The sequence below is a fragment of the Oncorhynchus gorbuscha genome, linkage group LG06 (assembly GCF_021184085.1).
Source record: "Oncorhynchus gorbuscha isolate QuinsamMale2020 ecotype Even-year linkage group LG06, OgorEven_v1.0, whole genome shotgun sequence".
Lineage (NCBI taxonomy): Eukaryota > Metazoa > Chordata > Actinopteri > Salmoniformes > Salmonidae > Oncorhynchus > Oncorhynchus gorbuscha.
In genome coordinates, this window is record NC_060178.1 from 99,592,242 (window position 1) to 99,612,865 (window position 20,624).

The 20,624-nt window shown below is 41.9% G+C and overlaps 1 protein-coding gene across 2 annotated transcripts; it reads left to right on the top strand.

Annotated features, from left to right (window-relative positions):
* The first annotated feature begins 128 nt into the window (after positions 1 to 128).
* On the top strand, positions 129 to 14,691 carry LOC124038616 (conserved oligomeric Golgi complex subunit 2-like). 2 transcript variants are annotated; one of them, XM_046354679.1, is made up of 18 exons: positions 129 to 370; positions 623 to 784; positions 1,099 to 1,164; positions 1,772 to 1,852; positions 2,035 to 2,138; positions 4,426 to 4,534; positions 4,789 to 4,968; positions 5,269 to 5,393; positions 6,597 to 6,723; positions 6,911 to 7,050; positions 9,593 to 9,654; positions 10,114 to 10,265; positions 10,498 to 10,683; positions 11,165 to 11,237; positions 11,410 to 11,552; positions 11,734 to 11,873; positions 13,790 to 13,970; positions 14,155 to 14,691. In XM_046354679.1, the coding sequence occupies exons 1-18, from the start codon at positions 314 to 316 to the stop codon at positions 14,260 to 14,262; spliced, it is 2,196 nt and encodes a 731-aa protein (XP_046210635.1). In that variant the 5' UTR covers positions 129 to 313; the 3' UTR covers positions 14,263 to 14,691. The 2 variants fall into 2 exon arrangements, with proteins under 2 accessions (XP_046210635.1, XP_046210636.1); XM_046354680.1 differs by having other exon boundaries at positions 10,117 to 10,265.
* Positions 14,692 to 20,624: the final 5,933 nt, after the last annotated feature.

Consider the following 20,624-nt stretch of genomic DNA (forward strand, 5'->3'; position numbering starts at 1 on the left):
TGTGGAAAGGAACACAACAGCAGGAAAATATATTTATTTTTAAGACCACCATATTTTTTGAAAAAACCAAGCAGCGCTCCCCTTAATGCCCTGTGGGGGGTGCAGTAGACTGGTTCGCGGAAGTCATCTTGCTTTTTGGTGTGGTACCCTGTCATGTTTGCGGAAGTATACTTTGTCTTCTCCCCTCTGTCATTCTTCAGAAAGTATTTCGCAACATTCGTTTCTTTATAGTATAACTACATGTCCAGCCTTTTCTTTATAGTATAACTACATGTCCAGCCTTTTCTGATTTCAAAGATAGTACAAAAGAAAGATGAATCTGCCAAAGGGGCCGAATTCTCTGTGTTTCGACAAGGACGTGTTTATGAAGGTAATAATTTGACTCTTGAAACTAGCTAGCTGGATAGCAATGCCATAGGTTAGCTAGCAGTGATCAGCCAAACTGGCTTCATCACTTGTTATGAAACAACTTATATAAGTTTGTCTCGTAGTATTTATCTACCTAAACCCTATTAGAAATGGCAAGTTAGTTTCTGCTGTACATCATTTGCATAATCTTAGCTAGCTAGCTAACAAACTACATGATCATTCATGACATGTTTACATCATCTGTTGCATTCAGGATGACTTCGACGTGGATCAGTTTGTTGCAGATTGCAGAAAGCATGTCCAACTGGAGGAGATGCGCGAGGACCTTGAGATGTATTACAAACAGCTCAAAACAGCCATGGTTGAGCTCATCAATAAAGACTATGCTGACTTTGTCAACCTCTCCACCAATCTGGTGAGTTTCTATGGCTGACGCGTTCAAGATGCTGCAGTGTCCCCCACCCATAAGCTGCATTAGGGAGTGTTTACAACCATGCATTTTCAGCCAAATAACAAGATGGCAATCATATTTTATGATGATGTCACTCAAAAGAAACAAGGAGCAACTGAGAGCAACAGCAGTAATCTGCTCAATATAGATAGATGTAGGATAATGATGATGTCAGTTTGTTCTTCCTAACAGTTGTTCCAGCTAGGATCAGGACTTTCACATGTCAAATAGGCCTAATAGCTACAGTAGCTAGATAATAATGGATATAATTTATTTAGGTTGGAATGGACAAAGCCCTGAACCAGCTATCAGTACCACTGGGTCAGTTGCGTGAAGAGGTGCTGGTATGTGCTCTGTTTCACTCTATTTTTTCAAATTATGATCAATTGGATTTACCTTAATTTCTGTTGACTTGGCCACACACACTGTCCTATTTCTGTTGACTTGGTCACACGCGCTGTCCTATTTCTGTTGACTTGGTCACACGCGCTGTCCTATTTCTGTTGACTTGGTCACACGCGCTGTCCTATTTCTGTTGACTTGGTCACACGCGCTGTCCTATTTCTGTTGACTTGGTCACACGCGCTGTCCTATTTCTGTTGACTTGGTCACACGCGCTGTCCTATTTCTGTTGACTTGGTCACACGCACTGTCCTATTTCTGTTGACTTGGTCACACGCACTGTCCTATTTCTGTTGACTTGGCCACACACACTGTCCTATTTCTGTTGACTTGGTCACACACACTGTCCTATTTCTGTTGACTTGGTCACACGCGCTGTCCTATTTCTGTTGACTTGGTCACACACACTGTCCTATTTCTGTTGACTTGGTCACACGCGCTGTCCTATTTCTGTTGACTTGGTCACACGCGCTGTCCTATTTCTGTTGACTCGGCCACACATTTTGTCCTATTTTTGTGTGTTGTGTTGGTGTCCTTTTTACTTCTCAGAACTTGAGAACATCTGTAAGTGAGGTGGTCCAAGCCATTGACAACCAGCTATCCAAGCAAGATGATTTGCAAAACAAAAAGGTTTGTTAACCTTATGTCTACCATTTTAAACAATAGTTTTTCTATAACATACAGTACATTTGTATGTGTGTAGCTGGATGCGTACACTTTTGCAATTCATTTAGACAAAAGATTATGATTTTTTTTTAAGTTAGACAAATTTCTTTAAACTGTCATGTTTCTCTTTTCTTCGTTTAAACCAGATCAATGTCATGAAACTCATACAAGTTGTTCGATCAGTAGAGAAGATTGAAAAAATCCTACATTCTCAGAACTCAAAAGACTGGACATCTCTTGAGATGAGCAGGTCCGTTTAAAAAGAGATTGCATCAGCTTTTTGCTGATTTGACATAGTCTATTTACCATACGGATGTATCTGTTAATGAAGAATACAGGCTATTTACCATACGGATGTATCTGTTAATGAAGAATACAGGCTATTTACCATACGGATGTATCTGTTAATGAAGAATACAGTCTATTTACCATACGGATGTATCTGTTAATGAAGAATACAGGCTATTTACCATACGGATGTATCTGTTAATGATGAATACAGTCTATTTACCATACGGATGTATCTGTTAATGAAGAATACAGTCTATTTACCATACGGATGTATCTGTTAATGAAGAATACAGTCTATTTACCATACGGATGTATCTGTTAATGAAGAATACAGTCTATTTACCATACGGATGTATCTGTTAATGATGAATACAGTCTATTTACCATACGGATGTATCTGTTAATGAAGAATACAGGCTATTTACCATACGGATGTATCTGTTCATGAAGAATACAGGCTATTTACCATACGGATGTATCTGTTAATGAAGAATACAGGCTATTTACCATACGGATGTATCTGTTAATGAAGAATACAGTCCATTTACCATACGGATGTATCTGTTAATGAAGAATACAGTCTATTTACCATACGGATGTATCTGTTAATGAAGAATACAGTCTATTTACCATACGGATGTATCTGTTAATGAAGAATACAGTCTATTTACCATACGGATGTATCTGTTAATGAAGAATACAGTCTATTTACCATACGGATGTATCTGTTAATGATGAATACAGTCTATTTACCATACGGATGTATCTGTTAATGAAGAATACAGGCTATTTACCATACGGATGTATCTGTTCATGAAGAATACAGGCTATTTACCATACGGATGTATCTGTTAATGAAGAATACAGGCTATTTACCATACGGATGTATCTGTTAATGAAGAATACAGTCCATTTACCATACGGATGTATCTGTTTATGAAGAATACAGGCTATTTACCATACGGATGTATCTGTTAATGAAGAATACAGGCTATTTACCATACGGATGTACAGTTGGAGTCAGAGGTTTATATACACTGACATACACTTATGGTTGCTGTACAGACAGATTATTTCACTTATAATTCACTATCACAATTCCAGTGGGTCAGAAGTTTACATACATTAAGTTGACTGTGCCTTTAAACAGCTTGGAAAATTCCAGAAAATTATGTCATGGCTTTAGAAGCTTCTGGTAGGCTAATTGACATAATTTGAGTAATTTGGAGGTGTTCCTGTGGATTTATTTTAATGCCTACTTTCAAACTCAGTGCCTCTTTGCTTGACATCATGGGAAAATCAAAAGAAATCAGCCAAGACCTCCGAAAAAAAATTGTAGACCTCCACAAGCCTGGTTCATCCTTGGGAGCAATTTCCAAACCCCTGAAGGTTCCACGTTCATCTATACAAACAATAGTATGCAAGTATAAACACCATGGGACCATGCAGCCGTCATACCACTCAGGAAGGAGACGCGTTCGGTCTCCTAGAGAAGAACGTACCATGGTACGAAATGTGCAAATCAATCCCAGAACAACAGCAAAGGACCTTGTGAAGATGCTGGAGGAAACAGGTTCAAAAGTATCTATATCCACAGTAAAAAGGAGTCCTATATTGACATAACCTGAAAGGCCGCTCAGCAAGAAGCTACTGCTCCAAAACCACCATAAAAAATCCAGGCAACTGCACATGAGGACAAAGATCGTACTTTTTGGAGAAATGTCCTCTGGTCTGATGAAACAAAAGTATAACTGTTTGGCCATAATGATCAAGGAGCAAGGAGGCCTACAAACCTGACTCAGTTACACCAGCTCTGTCAGGGGGAATGGGCCAGAATTCTCCCAATTTATTGTGGGAAGCTTGTGGAAGGCTACCTGAAACATTTGACCCAAGTTAAACCATTTTAAAGGAAATGCTAGCAAATACTAATTCAGTATATGTAAACTTCTGACCCACTGGGAATGTGATGAAAGAAATAAAAGCTGAAACAAATAATTCTCTCTACTATTATTCTGACATTTCACATTCTTAGAATATAGTGGTGATCCTAACTGACCTAAGACAGGACATTTTTACTAGGATTAAATGTCAGGAATTGTGTAAAACTGAGTATAATGTATTTGGCAGAGGTATATGTAAACTTCCGACTTCAACTGTATTGCTGTTATTAATGATGGATACAGTCTATTTACCATGCGGATGTATCTCAGTTAATGATGAAGTTTGCCGTTTCTTTTGCTTTGTAGTCCTCTCTTAGCTGGCCAGATTCTGGAGCGGATTGCCACAGAGTTCAACCAGCTGCAGTTCCATGCTGTCCAAAGCAAGGGCATGCCCCTGCTGGACAAAGTCAGGCCTGTACGTCCCGTCACATCATTCAATATTGACGGCCCCATTGGATTTGTGGAGTTGATTTTCAGTACACAAACTAGACTAAGGTTAATGGCTGAAAATGGCCATGCCTGTCCATTATAAACATCCCTTTACTGGCACTGTGTCTGGCCATGCCTGTCCATTGTAAACATCCCTTTACTGGCACTGTGTCTGGCCATGCCTGTCCATTGTAAACATCCCTTTACTGACACTGTGTCTGTGTACGACTTGTGTTGCAGCGTATTTCTGGCATCACGTCCACACTACAGCAGTCTTTGGAGGGGCTCCTCATACAGGGCCTCCAGACCTCCAACGTGGACATTGTGCGTCACTGCCTACGCACCTATGCCACCATCGACAAGACCAGGGACGCAGAGGCACTGGTGGGACAAATCCTGGTCAAGCCCTATATGGACATGGTGAGGTTGTGTTTTATCTGAACCATCAAGATCAGAAGAGCATTTAGTGCTGGTGTCCCGTACCCAGATTGAACCTACTCCTGGACTTAAAAACTGAATTTTATTTGCTTTTAAATCCAGAAATAGGCTTTATCTTGTTTCTGATAATCCAGCTCTTAGTGCCCAGCTCACCAATATCTTTGTGAAACGATGCAGAAATTGACAGTTCAATAACTTTGTGCTGTGTTCTGCTTCAGAGATAAAGTCAATGTTTCCCTCTCTATAGAAACAGTACTTCAGTTACTATTTTGTTATCAACAGGTCATTGTTGAACAGTTTGTCAAGTCCACCCCCAATGGCCTTCAAATATTGTACACCAAGCTCCTACAGTTTGTGCCACATCACTGTAGACTGCTGCGCGAGGTGACTGGAATGGTCATTTCAAGGTAAGCCCCATAGCTGTCCACAAAGGCAAAGTTCTAATGGCTTCTCTCCCTTTCAGATATAAGAAAGTACATGACAGAATGGTAGTTACACATTGAAAACCCAGAAAGTACATGGTAGAATGGTAGTTACACATTGAAAACCCAGAAAGTACATGGTAGAATGGTAGTTACACATTGAAAACCCAGAAAGTACATGACAGAATGGTAGTTACACATTGAAAACCCAGAAAGTACATGGTAGAATGGTCATTACGTGTTCATAACCTAGAAAGTTCACGGTAAAATGGTAGTTACACGTTGATAACCTTGAAATACGTGGTAAAATGGTAATTACACTTTCATAACCCAGAAAGTATGTGGTAAAATAGTAGTTATGCGTTCATAACCCAGAAAGTACATGGTAAAATGGTAGTTACACATTGAAAACCCAGAAAGTACATGGTAGAATGGTAGTTACACATTGAAAACCCAGAAAGCACATGGTAGAATGGTAGTTACACAATGAAAACCTAGAAAGTACATGGTAAATGTTAGTTACACATTGAAAACCCAGAAAGTACACGGTAGAATGGTTGTTATACGTTCAAACCTAGATATTACATGGTAGAATGGTAGTTACGAGTTCATAACCTAGAAAGTACACTGTAGAATGGTTGTTACGTGTTCATAACCTAGAAAGTTCACGGTAGAATAGTATTTACGCATTCATAACCTAGAAAGTACGTGGTAAAATGGTAGTTACACGTTCAAAACCTAGAATGGTAGTTACGCATTTAAAATCTAGAAAGTACATGGTAGAATGGTAGTTACACGTTCATAACCTTGAAATACGTGGTAAAATGGTAGTTACGCATTCATAATCCAGAAAGTACATGGTAAAATGGTAGTTACGCATTCATAATCCAGAAAGTACGTGGTAAAATGGTAGTTACGCATTCATAATCCAGAAAGTACATGGTAAAATGGTAGTTACGCATCCATAATCCAGAAAGTACATGGTAAAATGGTAGTTACGCATTCATAATCCAGAAAGTACATGGTAAAATGGTAGTTACGCATTCATAATCCAGAAAGTACGTGGTAAAATAGTAGTTATGCGTTCATAACTCAGAAAGTATATGGTAGAATGGTGGTTAACCATTCATTATCTATGAATTTCTTGTTTGTTCTTTCTCTTGTCTTTGCTTTCGGCTGTCTGTCCAGTGAGAAGGCAGACATAGTCCCGGGATACGACTTCTTGGTGAACTCAGTGTGGCCGGAAATCATCAAAGGTATCGAGGAGAGAATGGCATCTCTCTTCAATGCGGGCAACCCTGACACCTTTTATGACGTACGTACTCTAACTACCCAATCATGTTCCTCTGGCATCAAAACTGTCAAATCAACAACAGCAAAAATCCAATAGAGTTTGGAAATAGAATAGTAGGGGAAACGCTGACCCTGAGAAGTCCTAGTCTGTACAAGTAGGAGAGGGAGGCTACATTCTCATTCGGTTCATGTTTGTATGTATTTTGCAGAGATACACTATCAGCATTGACTTTGTGAGAAAGTTTGAGAGACAGTGTGGCTCCCAAGCCAGTGTGAGGAGACTGAGAGCTCACGCCTCCTATCAGAGCTTCCACAACAAGTGGAACCTACCTATCTACTTCCAGCTCAGGTGAATAGCTGTGTGCTCCTGCATTGCTTGCTGTTTTTTTATTTTTATTTCACCTTTATTTAACCAGGTAGGCTAGTTGAGAACAAGTTCTCATTTGCAACTGCGACCTGGCCAAGATAAAGCATAACAGTGTGAGCAGACAACACAGAGTTACACATGGAGTAAACAATTAACAAGTCAATAACACAGTAGAAAAAAAAGGGGAGTCTATATACAATGTGTGCAAAAGGCATGAAGAGGTAGGCGAATAATTACAATTTTGCAGATTAACACTGGAGTGATAAATGATCAGATGGTCATGTACAGGTAGAGATATTGGTGTGCAAAAGAGCAGAAAAGTAAATAAATAAAAACAGTATGGGGATGAGGTAGGTGAAAATGGGTGGGCTATTTACCAATAGACTATGTACAGCTGCAGCGATCGGTTAGCTGCTCAGATAGCAGATGTTTGAAGTTGGTGAGGGAGATAAAAGTCTCCAGCTTCAGCGATTTTTGCAGTTCGTTCCAGTCACAGGCAGCAGAGTACTGGAACGAAAGGCGGCCAAATGAGGTGTTGGCTTTAGGGATGATCAGTGAGATACACTTGCTGGAGCGCGTGCTACGGATGGGTGTTGCAATTGTGACCAGTGAACTGAGATAAGGCAGAACTTTACCTAGCATGGACTTGTAGATGACCTGGAGTCAGTGGGTCTGGCGACTATGAATATGTAGCGAGGGCCAGCCGACTAGAGCATACAAGTCGCAGTGGTGGGTGGTATAAGGTGCTTTAGTGACAAAACGGATGGCACTGTGATAGACTGCATCCAGTTTGCTGAGTAGAGTGTTGGAAGCCATTTTGTAGATGACATTGCCGAAGTCGAGGATCGGTAGGATAGTCAGTTTTACTAGGGTAAGCTTGGCGGCGTGAGTGAAGGAGGCTTTGTTGCGGAATAGAAAGCCGACTAGATTTGATTTTCGATTGGAGATGTTTGATATGAGTCTGGAAGGAGAGTTTATGGTCTAGCCAGACACCTAGGTACTTATAGATGTCCACATATTCAAGGTCGGAACCATCCAGGGTGGTGATGCTAGTCGGGCATGCGGGTGCAGGCAGCGATCGGTTGAAAAGCATGCATTTGGTTTTACTAGCGTTTAAGAGCAGTTGGAGGCCACGGAAGGAGTGTTGTATGGCATTGAAGCTCGTTTGGAGGTTAGATAGCACAGTGTCCAATGACGGGCCGAAAGTATATAGAATGGTGTCGTCTGCGTAGAGGTGGATCAGGAAATCGCCCGCAGCAAGAGCAACATCATTGATATATACAGAGGAAAGTCGGCCCGGTTTGAGGTTTTAGCCTGGGGTTCTGTATAGCACTTTGTGACATCAGCTGATGTAAGAAGGGCTTCATAAATAAATGTGATTGATTGATTGCTCCATGACCTTTGACCTCTGTGCTTCCTGTACTGACCCAGTTATGTGCATGCATTGCAGTAGTGTCCACTCCACAACTCAATCTGCCACAGTGCTGTCAGAACTGATCTGGTCACCTCCCTGGCAGGGGGTGTTTCCCTTTTATTTCATTCATTTCATGTTATTTTTAAAACTTGCATGAATTGATGTATTCTGAAATCTATTAACAAGAATATCTACAACAAAAACGCTTTGGATTTTGCTCCCTTTATAATTGTCACCTACCCTACTGATCACTAGCCACTTTAAACAATGCTACCTTATATAATGTTACTTACCCTACATTATTCATCTCATATGCATATGTATATACTGTACTCTACATCATCGACTGCATCCTTATGTAACACATGTATCACTAGCCACTTTATGCCACTTTGTTTACTTTGTCTACACACTCATCTCATATGTATATACTGTACTCGATACCATCTACTGTATGCTGCTCTGTACCATCACTCATTCATATATCCTTATGTACATGTTCCTTATCCCCTTACACTGTGTATAAGACAGTAGTTTTGGAATTGTTAGTTAGATTACTTGTTGGTTATCACTGCATTGTCGGAACTAGAAGCACAAGCATTTCGCTACACTCGCATTAACATCTGCTAACCATGTGTATGTGACAAATAAAATTTGATTTGAAATTTGATTTGATTTGATTTGATGTCCAGTGTTCCATTTTACTTCCTGGATATTGTGCTGTCCACATTATATGTTGTTACAGATAAGAATAAGATATTTACGGGCTATGCGTCATAATATGTTGTCAGATTTGAGAGGTACTTTAGCATTGTGTCCAACACAAGTCTGTTTTTTTGCGTAAGGCCTGATGAATACTCCCTCTAAGTGAATATTGATTTTCTCTAGAGTCAACGTGAAGGTTGTTGGACACTCTGCCTTGCACTGTTTGTCAGCCCCGGCACATTTTACAATGGAATGTACATCATGCTGCACATACTCAACACTGTGTAATAAAAAACAACGACATGTTTTTGATCAATTCCAACTGTTTTGCTCATAGAACAGCAAGCTAGCTTATATGTGTTCAACAGCCAGGCATTGACCTATTGTTCCCCATCTCTGTCACAGGTACAAGGAAATTGCTGCATGTTTAGAGAATGCTATTGCTGATGGGTTAGAGGCAGCACCAGGTTAGTAGCTATATCCAACTGTAATAACACGACAGACCCTGGTTCGATTCCAGGCTGTATCACAACTGGCCGTGATTGTGAGTCCCATAGGGTGGTGCACAATTGGCCCACCGTCGTCCAGGTTAGGGTTTGGCCAGGGTAGGCCATCATTGTAAATAAGAATTTGTTCTTAACTGATTTGCCTAGTTAAATAAAAGTACAAATTAAAAAAATGTAATATACAAATGGATAAGTTATTTTATTAGTCATTACCATAATATACAATATTACCTGTTGGCTTCAATTATTTCCTCCCTTCCTACACTCTCTCTTCCCCCCCCACCCTCCCAACACACTCTCTCTTCCTCCCAACACACTCCCCCCCCCTACCCTCCCTACACACACTCTCTTCCTCCCAACACACTCTCTCTTCCTCCCTACACACTCTCTCTTCCTCCCTATACACTCTCTCTTCCTCAGCAGGCAGCTCCTATCACCTGCTGGTGTCCCAAGTGCTGTGGAACAGCTTGGTCAGGTGCTGGGCGGAGAAGGTCTATCTGCCCCCGCTGGTTCACCGCTTCTGGAAGCTCACCCTGCAGTTGATCTCACGCTACTCCAAGTTCCTCACTGAGGTACAGCCTCCAACATGGCAATCCAACCTTCCTCAACATGGCAACCCAACCTTTCCACTACAATATTAATGATAGTGTGCATAGTGTCTATAGATTCAGTGATACCTCTATTAATCTAGTGTTCAATGTAGCCTGCAGTGTCAGTATTCCAGTATTTTAAATGAGTCCTATAAAAGGAAATGCTGGTCACATTAAGGTGTCATGATTGGTGTTTCTGGACCCTGTCTCCTAGATGCTGACTAAATCTCCCTCCACGGAGGTCAGTAAAGACCCCGTGAGGCTCCTCCCCAGCTCCGCCTCCTCCACGTCCAGCCGCACCTCTCTGGATGATGGGGGCAGCGAGAGCGGCAGCCCAGCAACCCTCTCCACCAAACAGCTGGTCTTTATAGCCTCTGATGTGAACCAACTACAAGACCAGGTAGTGGTATGGACCATCTAGAAGAAAAAGAAATGCACACCTATTAAGACAAGGTGCTGGCTAGCGGAGTAGAAAACTTGAAAATAAAAGACAGCCGCACACTCTAGGAGCTCAGATGCAAAATTGTAATTACCAACGTTTCGACAGCCAAGCTGTTTATACCCTGATGAAGACAGCTTGGCTGTCGAAACGTTGGTAATTCAATTTTTGCATCTGAGCTCCTAGAGTGTGCGGCTCTCTTTTATTTTCAAGTGGTATGGACCATTCACAAGACCAGTTAGTGATATGGGCCAATCACAACAAGCCAATGCAGTTTTGTATTGAATTTACCTTCCCTAGAAGCCAAACGGAATTGACACAAATCTTAATAATGCTGTTTTTAACAGTTGCTTTTAGGGTTAGACAACATTAGATATGCTATTGCATGAACCTTAATTTGTTCATATTTTTCTTGACTATTAAAAGTTTGCCTTTCTCACAGATTACGGAACTTTCCGAGATGATTAAACAGAGACTGGAGATCATTGGGTACAACAACTTTGTAATTGTTGCAGGTATGTCATCGTCATGCTTGAAAGATGAAAAGCACACATTGATACCGTTGTTCCAGACAAGTGTTTAATCATGGTACTTATTCCATCAGCTCTTACTGCATGTTAGTTGATATATTACCTTTTGATTGCCTTTTTGACAAGTGTCCCTCCCTGCCTTGTGTTCTCTCTCCAGAGGCCCTAGAAGACTCCAAAGCTTCCCTGTCTGGCTGCATTCCCACCTTGAACCGCAAGATGACTCAGCATTTAACCGAGAGGTGCTTCCGCTTCCTGAAGAGTGCTTCTGAAGTCCCCCGACTGTACCGCAGGACCAACAAGGTGAGACAGCCCGCAACTCAGGTTCCATCCTCTCAGAACAATGGAACAGTGGTCCCATTAGGCTTCAACGTTGCTGAGATTATTAGAGAACATCTGCTGTACAGTACCAAAATACTGAAGAGTGCACCACGCTCCACACTCACAGGCTTGAAAATGTGCCTGTTCTTCATCCCTTGTATAGGAACTTCCCTCCAGAGCATCTGCCTACATGGATAACGCCCTGAGGCCGCTGCACCAGCTCCTGAGCGACTCCAAAGACATGGTAAAGCCCTCCATCTCCCAGGACTGGCTACGGATCACACTCAATGACTGCACTCACAGGTAGGGGGACTCTGCTGTCTGTTAGACTTCCTGAGTATCCCCAACAGCACACGCTTTTGTTTTTAACCTATCTAGGACGGAACCCCTCGCCAACAGCCATTGAAATTGCAGGCCGCCAAATACAAATCAACAGAAATCTCATAAATCAAATTTCTCAAACTTACAAGTATTGGGCACCATTTTGAAGATACAATTCTCGTTAATCCAGCCACAGTGTCTGATTTCAAAAATGCTTTTCAGCGAAAGCTCCACAAACTATTATGTTAGGTCACCACCAACTCACAGAAAAACCCAGCCATTTTTCCAGCCAAAGGGAGGAGTCACAAAAAGCACAAATAGAGATAAAATTAATCACTAACCTTTGATGATCTTCATCAGATGACACTCATAGGACTTCATGTTACACAATACATGTATGTTTTTGTTCGATAAAGTGCGTATTTATATTTAAAAAATCTAATTTTACATTGGCGCGTTACGTTCAGTAGTTCTAAAACATGCGGTGATTGTGCAGAGGAGCCACATGAATTCACAGAAATACTCATTACAAATGTTGATGAAAATTCAAGTGTTATCCATGGAACTTTAGATACACTTCTCCTTAATGCAACCGCTGTGTCAGATTTTTTTTTAAACTTTACAGAAAATGCATATTCTGAGTACGGCACTCAGAGCCCAAACCAGCCAAAATAAATATCCTCCATGTTGCGCAGTCAACATTAGTCAAAAATAGCATTATAAATATTCACTTACCTTTGATGATCTTCATCAGAATGCACTCCCAGGAATCGCAGTTCCACAATAAATGTTTGTTTTGTTTGATAATGTCCATAATTTATGTCCAAATAGTTTCTTTTGTTAGGGCATTTGGTAAACAAATCCAAACGCGCGTTCAGGGACAGTTGGATGAAAAGTTCAAAAAGTTATATTACAGGTCGAAGAAACTTGTCAAACTAAGTATTGAATCAATCTTTAGGATGTTTTTATCATAAATGTTCAATAATGTTCCAACTGGAGAATTCCGTTGTCTGTAGAAAAGCAATGGAACGAGAGATACCTCGCATGACTGAGAACGAGGCTGCTGCCAGACCCCTTAGTCACACAGCTCTCATTCGCTCCCACTTCACAGTAGAAGCCTGAAACAACGTTCTGAAGGCGGTTGACATCTAGTGGAAACCTTAGGATGTGCAAAATTACCCATATCCCACTGTGTATTTGATAGGGTCTGACTTCAAAACTACAAACCTCAGATTCCCCACTTCCTGTTTGGACTTTTCTCAGGTTTTTGCCTGCCATATGAGTTCTGTTATACTCACAGACATCATTCAAACAGTTTTAGAAACGTCAGAGTGTTTTCTATCAAATAATAATAATAATAATATGCATATATTAGCATCTGGGACTGAGTAGGAGGCAGTTTACTCTGGGCACGCTATTCATCAAAAAGTGAAAATGCTGCCCCCTGTCCCAAAGAAGTTAACCCCAGACAAAAAAACCTGATTCAACTTGTTGACAAGTAGAATCAGCTATGCTTGTACTGTTGGGGATACTGGAGGACCGGAGTTGGGAAACACATAACTAGAGTATACTGGCGACTGCTGAATGGGAAAAGGAGATCTTGTAAGGCGAATTCTGGTCCACATATAAATATTCTACATTGAATGCATGCCTTAGTTTTTAGTCCTTGTATTGTGTTAAAATAATATTTAATAACATTTTAGGTGTAGTCTTCTGCTTGCTCCCTCTAGGGTCAATGCAGTGAGTCACAATGTTTTGTCCAAAGAATGGCACCACACAAGGTCACCAACTAGCATTGAATTGAATTCCATGGCAGTCAACCGCACTAACTTAAGTAGCTTTTTGTTCTGCCCCACCAAGCACAGAAGTCTGTAATTTTCCATCTTGACTTTGGGCAGATATTTTGAAATCATATCAGATGTTTTGAGTTCTGTGAAAAAAATGGAGGAGAGTTTAAAGAGACTGAAGCAAGCAAGGAAAACAGTGCCCACCAACACGACAGTAACCACCGGAGGCCCCACAGACGACAGCAAGATCCGCCTACAGCTGGCTTTGGATGTGGAGTACCTGGGAGAGCAGGTAGGGTTCACCCTGTTAGAGAACACCAACCGTATCTTTTAATTGTCCTTTGACTATGTTTTAGAAAGACAGTCTGTTTAACTCAAACAGTGGGAAGGAAGGAATGCATGTCAGGAAAATCCCCTGAATGATTGTTGTGATGGGAAGCTTCTAATACCAGATTGATGTTTGTTTCCCATGATAGATTCAGAAGATGGGTCTGCAGCCTGCCGACATCACCATGTTCTCAACACTAAATGACTTGGTCCAAGGAGCACAGGACGGGACTCCTTCAGAGCAGGCTGGACCATAATCCTGCACCAATCTACCTGTATGCTTGTAGAAAGAAAGCCCAGTGAAGGACTGGTTCATATTTATGTTGAACACTGATCATATGGGACATGGCATTGAAAATCAGGAGAATTTCTAAATGTCATTGTACAATAGCAATGAAATATTTCCTACGGGCTGGCCTGGCTGTTCATAGCAGCAAATGTCTAATTTAATAGGGCCTAAAGGGGTTAACCCTAACCTTTAAATATGCACATGTATATTGTATGTGGTCAACAGAGTTGGTGAATGATGAGATATATATTGTACATTTTAAATAAAATGAATCAGTTTTATTAACAGCTTTGAATTATTGTATGTTGTGTAAATGTGATTCAAGTGACCTAATAAGACATCTGTCTACGTTCAGCTGTTATGAGGGGTAACATAATAAAGTATCTCTCTAAGTTCAGTGACAGTCAGTTCATTTGCTAGACAGGGATCAACCATAATTATTTTCAGTCTGGTTTTGGGAAGAGATTGTTCATTATTTTGTCTCAGGAGAAATATAGTCACTAGCTATTCATTTTTGTTCTAGAGGATTTGTCCCAAACAAGAGAGATCCACAATATTCAGAAACTGTAATATTCTTACAATCACAAAACAAAAATAGAAAGGGTAATAGAAAGAAATCAATTTAGACCTTTCAGTAATCATTTGTCCATCTTTATCATAGCGTACAGTACACTGCTGTAACCTACAATGTGTTCAAAAGTTTGGGGTCACTTAGAAATTTGTCTTTGAAAGAAAATCACTTTTTTTTGTCAATTAAAATGACATAAAATTGATCAGAAATACAATGTAGACATTGTTAATGTTGTAAATGACTATTGTAGCTGCAAAAAACGGCAGATTCTTTAATGGAATATCTACATTGGCGTACAGAGGTCCATTATCAGCAACCATCAGTCCTGTGTTCCAAAGGCACGTTATGTTAGCTAATCCAAGTATATCATTTTAAAAGGCTAATTGATCATTAGAAAACCCTTTTGCAATTATGTTAGCACGACTGAAAACTGTTGTTCTGATTAAAGAAGCAATAAAACTGAGCTTCTTTAGACTAGCTGAGTATCTGGAGCATCAGCATTTATGGGTTTGATTACAGGCTTAAAATGGCCAAAAACAAAGCACTTTCTTCTGAAACTTGTCAGTCTATTGTTCTCAGCAATGAAGGCTATTCCATGTGAGAAATTGCCAAGAAACTGAAGATCTCGTACAATGCTATGTACTACGTCCTTCACAGAACAGTGCAAACTGGCTCTAACCAAAATAGAAAGAGAAGTGGGAGGCCCCGGTGCACATCTGAGCAAGAGGACAAGTACATTAGAGTGTCTAGTTTGAGAAACAGACGCCTCACAAATCCTCAACTGGCAGCTTCCTTAAATAGTACCCGCAAAACACCAGTCTTAACGTCAACAGTGAAGAGGCAACTCCGGGATGCTGGCCTCCTAGGCAGAGTTGCAAAGAATAAGCCATATCTCAGACTGGCCAATAAAAATAAAAGATGAAGCTGGGCAAAAGAATACAGACACTGGACAGAGGAACTCTCTGAAACAAGATTATCTGGTCTGATGAAACCAAGATTGAACTCTTTGGCCTGAATGCCAAGCATTTTGACTGGAGGAAACCTGGCACCATCCCTACGGTGAAGCACGGTGGTGGCGGCATCATGCTGTGGGGATGTTTTTCAGCGGCAGAGACTGGGAGACTAGTCAGAATCGAGGCAAAGATGAACGGAGCAAAGTACAGCGAGATCCTCAATGAAAACCTGCTCCAGAGTGCTCAGGACCTCAGATTAGGGTGAAGGTTTATCTTCCAACAGGACAACGCCCCTAAGCACACAGCCAAGACGTCACAGGAGTGGCTTCGAGACAAGTCCCAATGTCCTTGAGCGGCCCAGCCAGACCCAGACTTGAACCCGATCTAACATCTCTGGAGGGACCTGAAAATAGACCATCCCCATCCAAACTGACAGAGCTTGAGAGGATCTGCAGAAAAGAATGGGAGAAACTCCCCAAATACAGGTGTGCCAAGCTTGTAGCGTCATATCAAAGAAGACTCAAGGCTGTATTCGCTGCCAAAGGTGCTTCAACAAAGTACTGAGTAAAGGGTCTGACTACTTAGTGGCAAGGAAAAGTATGCAAAACATTTGGAAATACCTGAATTTCTGCATGAATTGGTCATAAAATTTGATCTGAACTTCATCCAGGTCACAACAATAGACAAACACAGTCTGCATAAATGAAAAACACAAACAATTATATGTTTTCATGTCTTCATTGAACACGCCGCATAAACATTCACAGTGCATGGTGGAAAAAGTGTGTGAGCCATTGGATTTAATAACTGGTTGACCCTCCTTTGTCAGCAATAACCTCAACCAAATCTTTTCTGCTGTAGTTACGGATCAGACCTGCACAAACGGTCAGAAAGAATTTTGGACCATTCCTCTTTACAAAATTGTTTCAGTTTTGCAATATTCTTGGGATGTCTGGTGTGAACAGCTCTCTTGAGGTCATTCCACAGCATCTCAATTGGGTTGAGGTCAGGACTCTGACAGGGCCACTCCAGAAGGCGTATTTTCTTCTGTTCATGCCATTCTGTTGTTGATTTACTTCTGTGCTTTGGGTCGTTGTCGTTGCATCACCCAACTTCTGTTGAGCATCAATTGGCAGACAGATAAGTATAATGTTAGGCTGTCTACTTTTTACTTAACACTTAAAGCATTGTTGGTTAAGGGCTTGTAAGTAAGCATTTTACTGGAAGGTCTACACCTGTTGTATTCGGCGCATGTGACAAATAACATTTGATTTGATTTGACATTCTCCTGCAAAATGTCTTGATAAACTTGGGAATTCATTTTTCCGTCGATGATTGCAAGCTGTCCAGGCCCTGAGGCAGCAAAGCAGCCCCAAACCACGATGCTCCCTCCAGTATACTTTCTAGTTGGGATGAGGTTGATGTTGGTGTGCTGTGCCTTTTTTCCTCTAGACATAGAGTTGTATGTTCCTTCCAAACAACTGAACTATAGTTTAATCTCTCCATAGAATATTTTGCCAGTAGCGCTGTGGAACATCCAAGTGCACTTTTACAAACTTCAGAAGTGCAGCAATATTTTTTTGGGACAGCAGTGGCTTCTTCCATGGTGTTCTCCCATGAACACCATTCTTGTTTAGTGTTTTACGTATCGTAGACTCGTCAACAGAGATGTTAGCATGTTCCAGAGATTTCTGTAAGTCTTTAGCTGACACTAGGATTCTTCTTAACCTCACTGAGCATTCTGCACTGTGCTCTTGCAGTCATCTTTGCAGGATGGTCACTCCTAGGGAGAGTTGCAACAGTGCTGAACTTTCTCCATTTATAGACAATTTGTCTTACTGTGGACTGATGGACATCAAGGCTTTTAGAGATACTTTTGTAACCCTTTCCAGCTTTATACAAGTCAACAATTCTTAATCTTAGGTCTTCTGAGATCTCTTCTGTTCGAGGCATGGTTCACATCAGGCAATTCTTCTTGTGAATAACAAACTCAAATTTTGTGAGTGTTTTTTATAGGGCAAGGCAGCTCTAACCAACATCTTCAATCTCGTCTCATTGATTGGACTCCTGACTTCAATTAGCTTTTGGACAAGTCATTATCCTAGCGGTTCATTAGCGACCTAAACTGTGAATGTATAAATTATGTATTCAATATAGACAAGAAAAATACAATAATTGGTGTGTTATTAGTTTAAGCACACTATGCTTGTCTATTGTTGTGACTTAGATGAAGATCAGATTATATTTGATTACCAATTTATACAGAAATCCAGGTAATTCCAAAGGGTTCACATACTTTTTCTTGCCCCTGTATGTAAATGTGATATTTCAGGGGGGTTTTATTCATACATTTGCAAAATTCACAAGGCACTCGCACATCTGAGCTATCTTATCTCAAAACCTGAATATGAATAACTTTGCTGTAAATGTGCAGCAAAGTTATTTGGGCCCAACAAGTGGCAGTAGTCTTTGAAGCATCCTCTGTCTCCCCCTGTCTGGTACAGGTACCCCCACCACACTCACCCCTCTCTCCCTGGCCTGTCTCCCCCTGTCTGATACAGGTACCCCCACCACACTCACCCCTCTCTGTTCACCGTCTGTCCTGGCCTGTCTCCCCCTGTCTGGTACAGGTACCCCCACCATACTCACCCCTCTCTCCCTGGCCTGTCTCCCCTTGTCTGGTACAGGTACCCCCACCACACTCACCCCTCTCCATTCACCGTCTGTCCTGGCCTGTCTCCCCCTGTCTTGTACAGGTACCCCCACCACAGTCACCCCTCTCTCCTGAGCTTTCACTCGCCTCCACCACACTCACCCCTCTCTCCCTGGCCTGTCTCCCCCTGTCTGGTACAGGTACCCCCACCACACTCACCCCTCTCTCCCTGGCCTGTCTCCTCCTGTCTGGTACAGCTACCCCCACCACACACACCCCTCTCTCCTGAGCTTTCACTCGCCTCCACCACACTCACCCCTCTCTGTTCACCGTCTGTCCTGGCCTATCTCCCCTTGTCTGGTACAGGTACCCCCACCACACTCACCTCTCTCTCCCTGGCCTGTCTCCCCCTGTCTGGTACAGGTATCCCCACCACACTCACCCCTCTCTCCCTGGCCTGTCTCCCCCTGTCTGGTACAGGTACCCCCACCACACTCACCCCTCTCTCCCTGGCCTGTCTCCTCCTGTCTGGTACAGCTACCCCCACCACACACACCCCTCTCTCCTGAGCTTTCACTCGCCTCCACCACACTCACCCCTCTCTGTTCACCGTCTGTCCTGGCCTATCTCCCCTTGTCTGGTACAGGTACCCCCACCACACTCACCTCTCTCTCCCTGGCCTGTCTCCCCCTGTCTGGTACAGGTATCCCCACCACACTCACCCCTCTCTCCCTGGCCTGTCTCCCCCTGTCTGCTACAGGTACCCCCAGCACACTCACCCCTCTCTCCCTGGATTGTCTCCCCCTGTCTGGTACAGGTTCCTCCACCACACTCACCCTTCTCTCCCGAGCTTTCACTCGCCTCCAGCACTCACGCACTGTTGGGGAGAGTGACTCTGAACGTACAATGGCTAGCCCCAAGTCATTATATATATTTTTTTATTGTGCTTTTTGCTATTTGCCTCACGCATACTTTGTTGACTACAAACTTTCTTTACCCAACCGTGGAACTCGGTTGTTCCCACACTCGGGACTCTGACTCTCTATTGGTTACACAGACTTTTGGCCTCCCATCCCATTGTAACCACCTCTCACTGGCTTTGTATTCATGTTACCTGATGACATTGCTGGACAATATGATCTTGATGCACATTCAGATGTCATAAATCAGCACTGCTGAGCTCTCCCTGTCCTCTGCTGTGCCTTGATTGTATTACTGTATTACTGTTGATGATATCTGGAAATGTGCATGTGCACAGTGGCCCATCTACTTGCCCCAATTCTGAATTGTGTTCTGATATCTGCTTCACTGATTTCTGCTCTCGTAAAAGCCTGGGTTTTCTGTACGTTAACACTAGAAGCTTATTAACTAAAATGGATCAATTGAAAGTGTGGGTTAACAGCTCCAATCCAGATGTGTTGGTCATTACTGAGATGTGGTTAAGGGAGAGTGTTTTGAATACTGATGTTAACCTTTCTGGTTATAACCTTTTTTGGCAAGACAGATCTTCCAAAGGTGTGGGAGTGAAAATCTTTACCAAGGATCACCTTCAGTGCTCGGTTGTCTCCACCAAGTCTGTCCCCAAACAATTTGATCTGCTGGTTTTAATCATTAAACTTTCAAATAGCTCTTTGTTGACTGTTGCTGGGCACCGGCCTGTACCCTACCTACCCTAAGCTCTCTCCTGGCCCCTTACACTAAGTCTGAATTTGTCCTGTTAGGTGACCAAAACTGGGACATGCTTAAACCATCTGACCAAGTCATCTGACCAAGACCAAGCGATGGGATTCCCTAAATCTTTCTCAGATTATTACCAATCCCACAAGGTATGACTCCAAATACCCAGAAAATGCTACTCTCCTTGATGTTATCCTCACCTATAACCCTGATAGGTATGAGTCTGGTGTTTCTGTTATGACCTTAGTGATCACTGTTTTACAGCCTGTGTTCGTAATGGCTGCTCAGTGAAATGACCTGTCCTGATTTGCCATAGACGCTTGCTAAAAAAACTTGAATGAGCAAGCCTTCCTTCATGAACTGGCCTCTGTAAAATGGTATAGAATCAGCTTGATCCCCTCTATCGAAGACGCTTGGACCTTCTTTTTTGATATTTTCAGTGATATTGTTAACAAACACATAAAGAAAATTAGAAC

What these genes read in the sequence shown, in the direction of transcription:
- LOC124038616 (XM_046354679.1), top strand. Translation starts at nt 314, where the DNA reads ATGAATCTGCCAAAGGGGCCGAATTCTCTGTGTTTCGACAAGGACGTG. An exon ending in TGCTGGACAAAGTCAGGCCT is followed by an intron (nt 4,535 to 4,788) that starts GTACGTCCCGTC and finishes CTTGTGTTGCAG; the next exon opens with CGTATTTCTGGCATCACGTC. An exon ending in CTCAATGACTGCACTCACAG is followed by an intron (nt 11,874 to 13,789) that starts GTAGGGGGACTC and finishes GACTTTGGGCAG; the next exon opens with ATATTTTGAAATCATATCAG.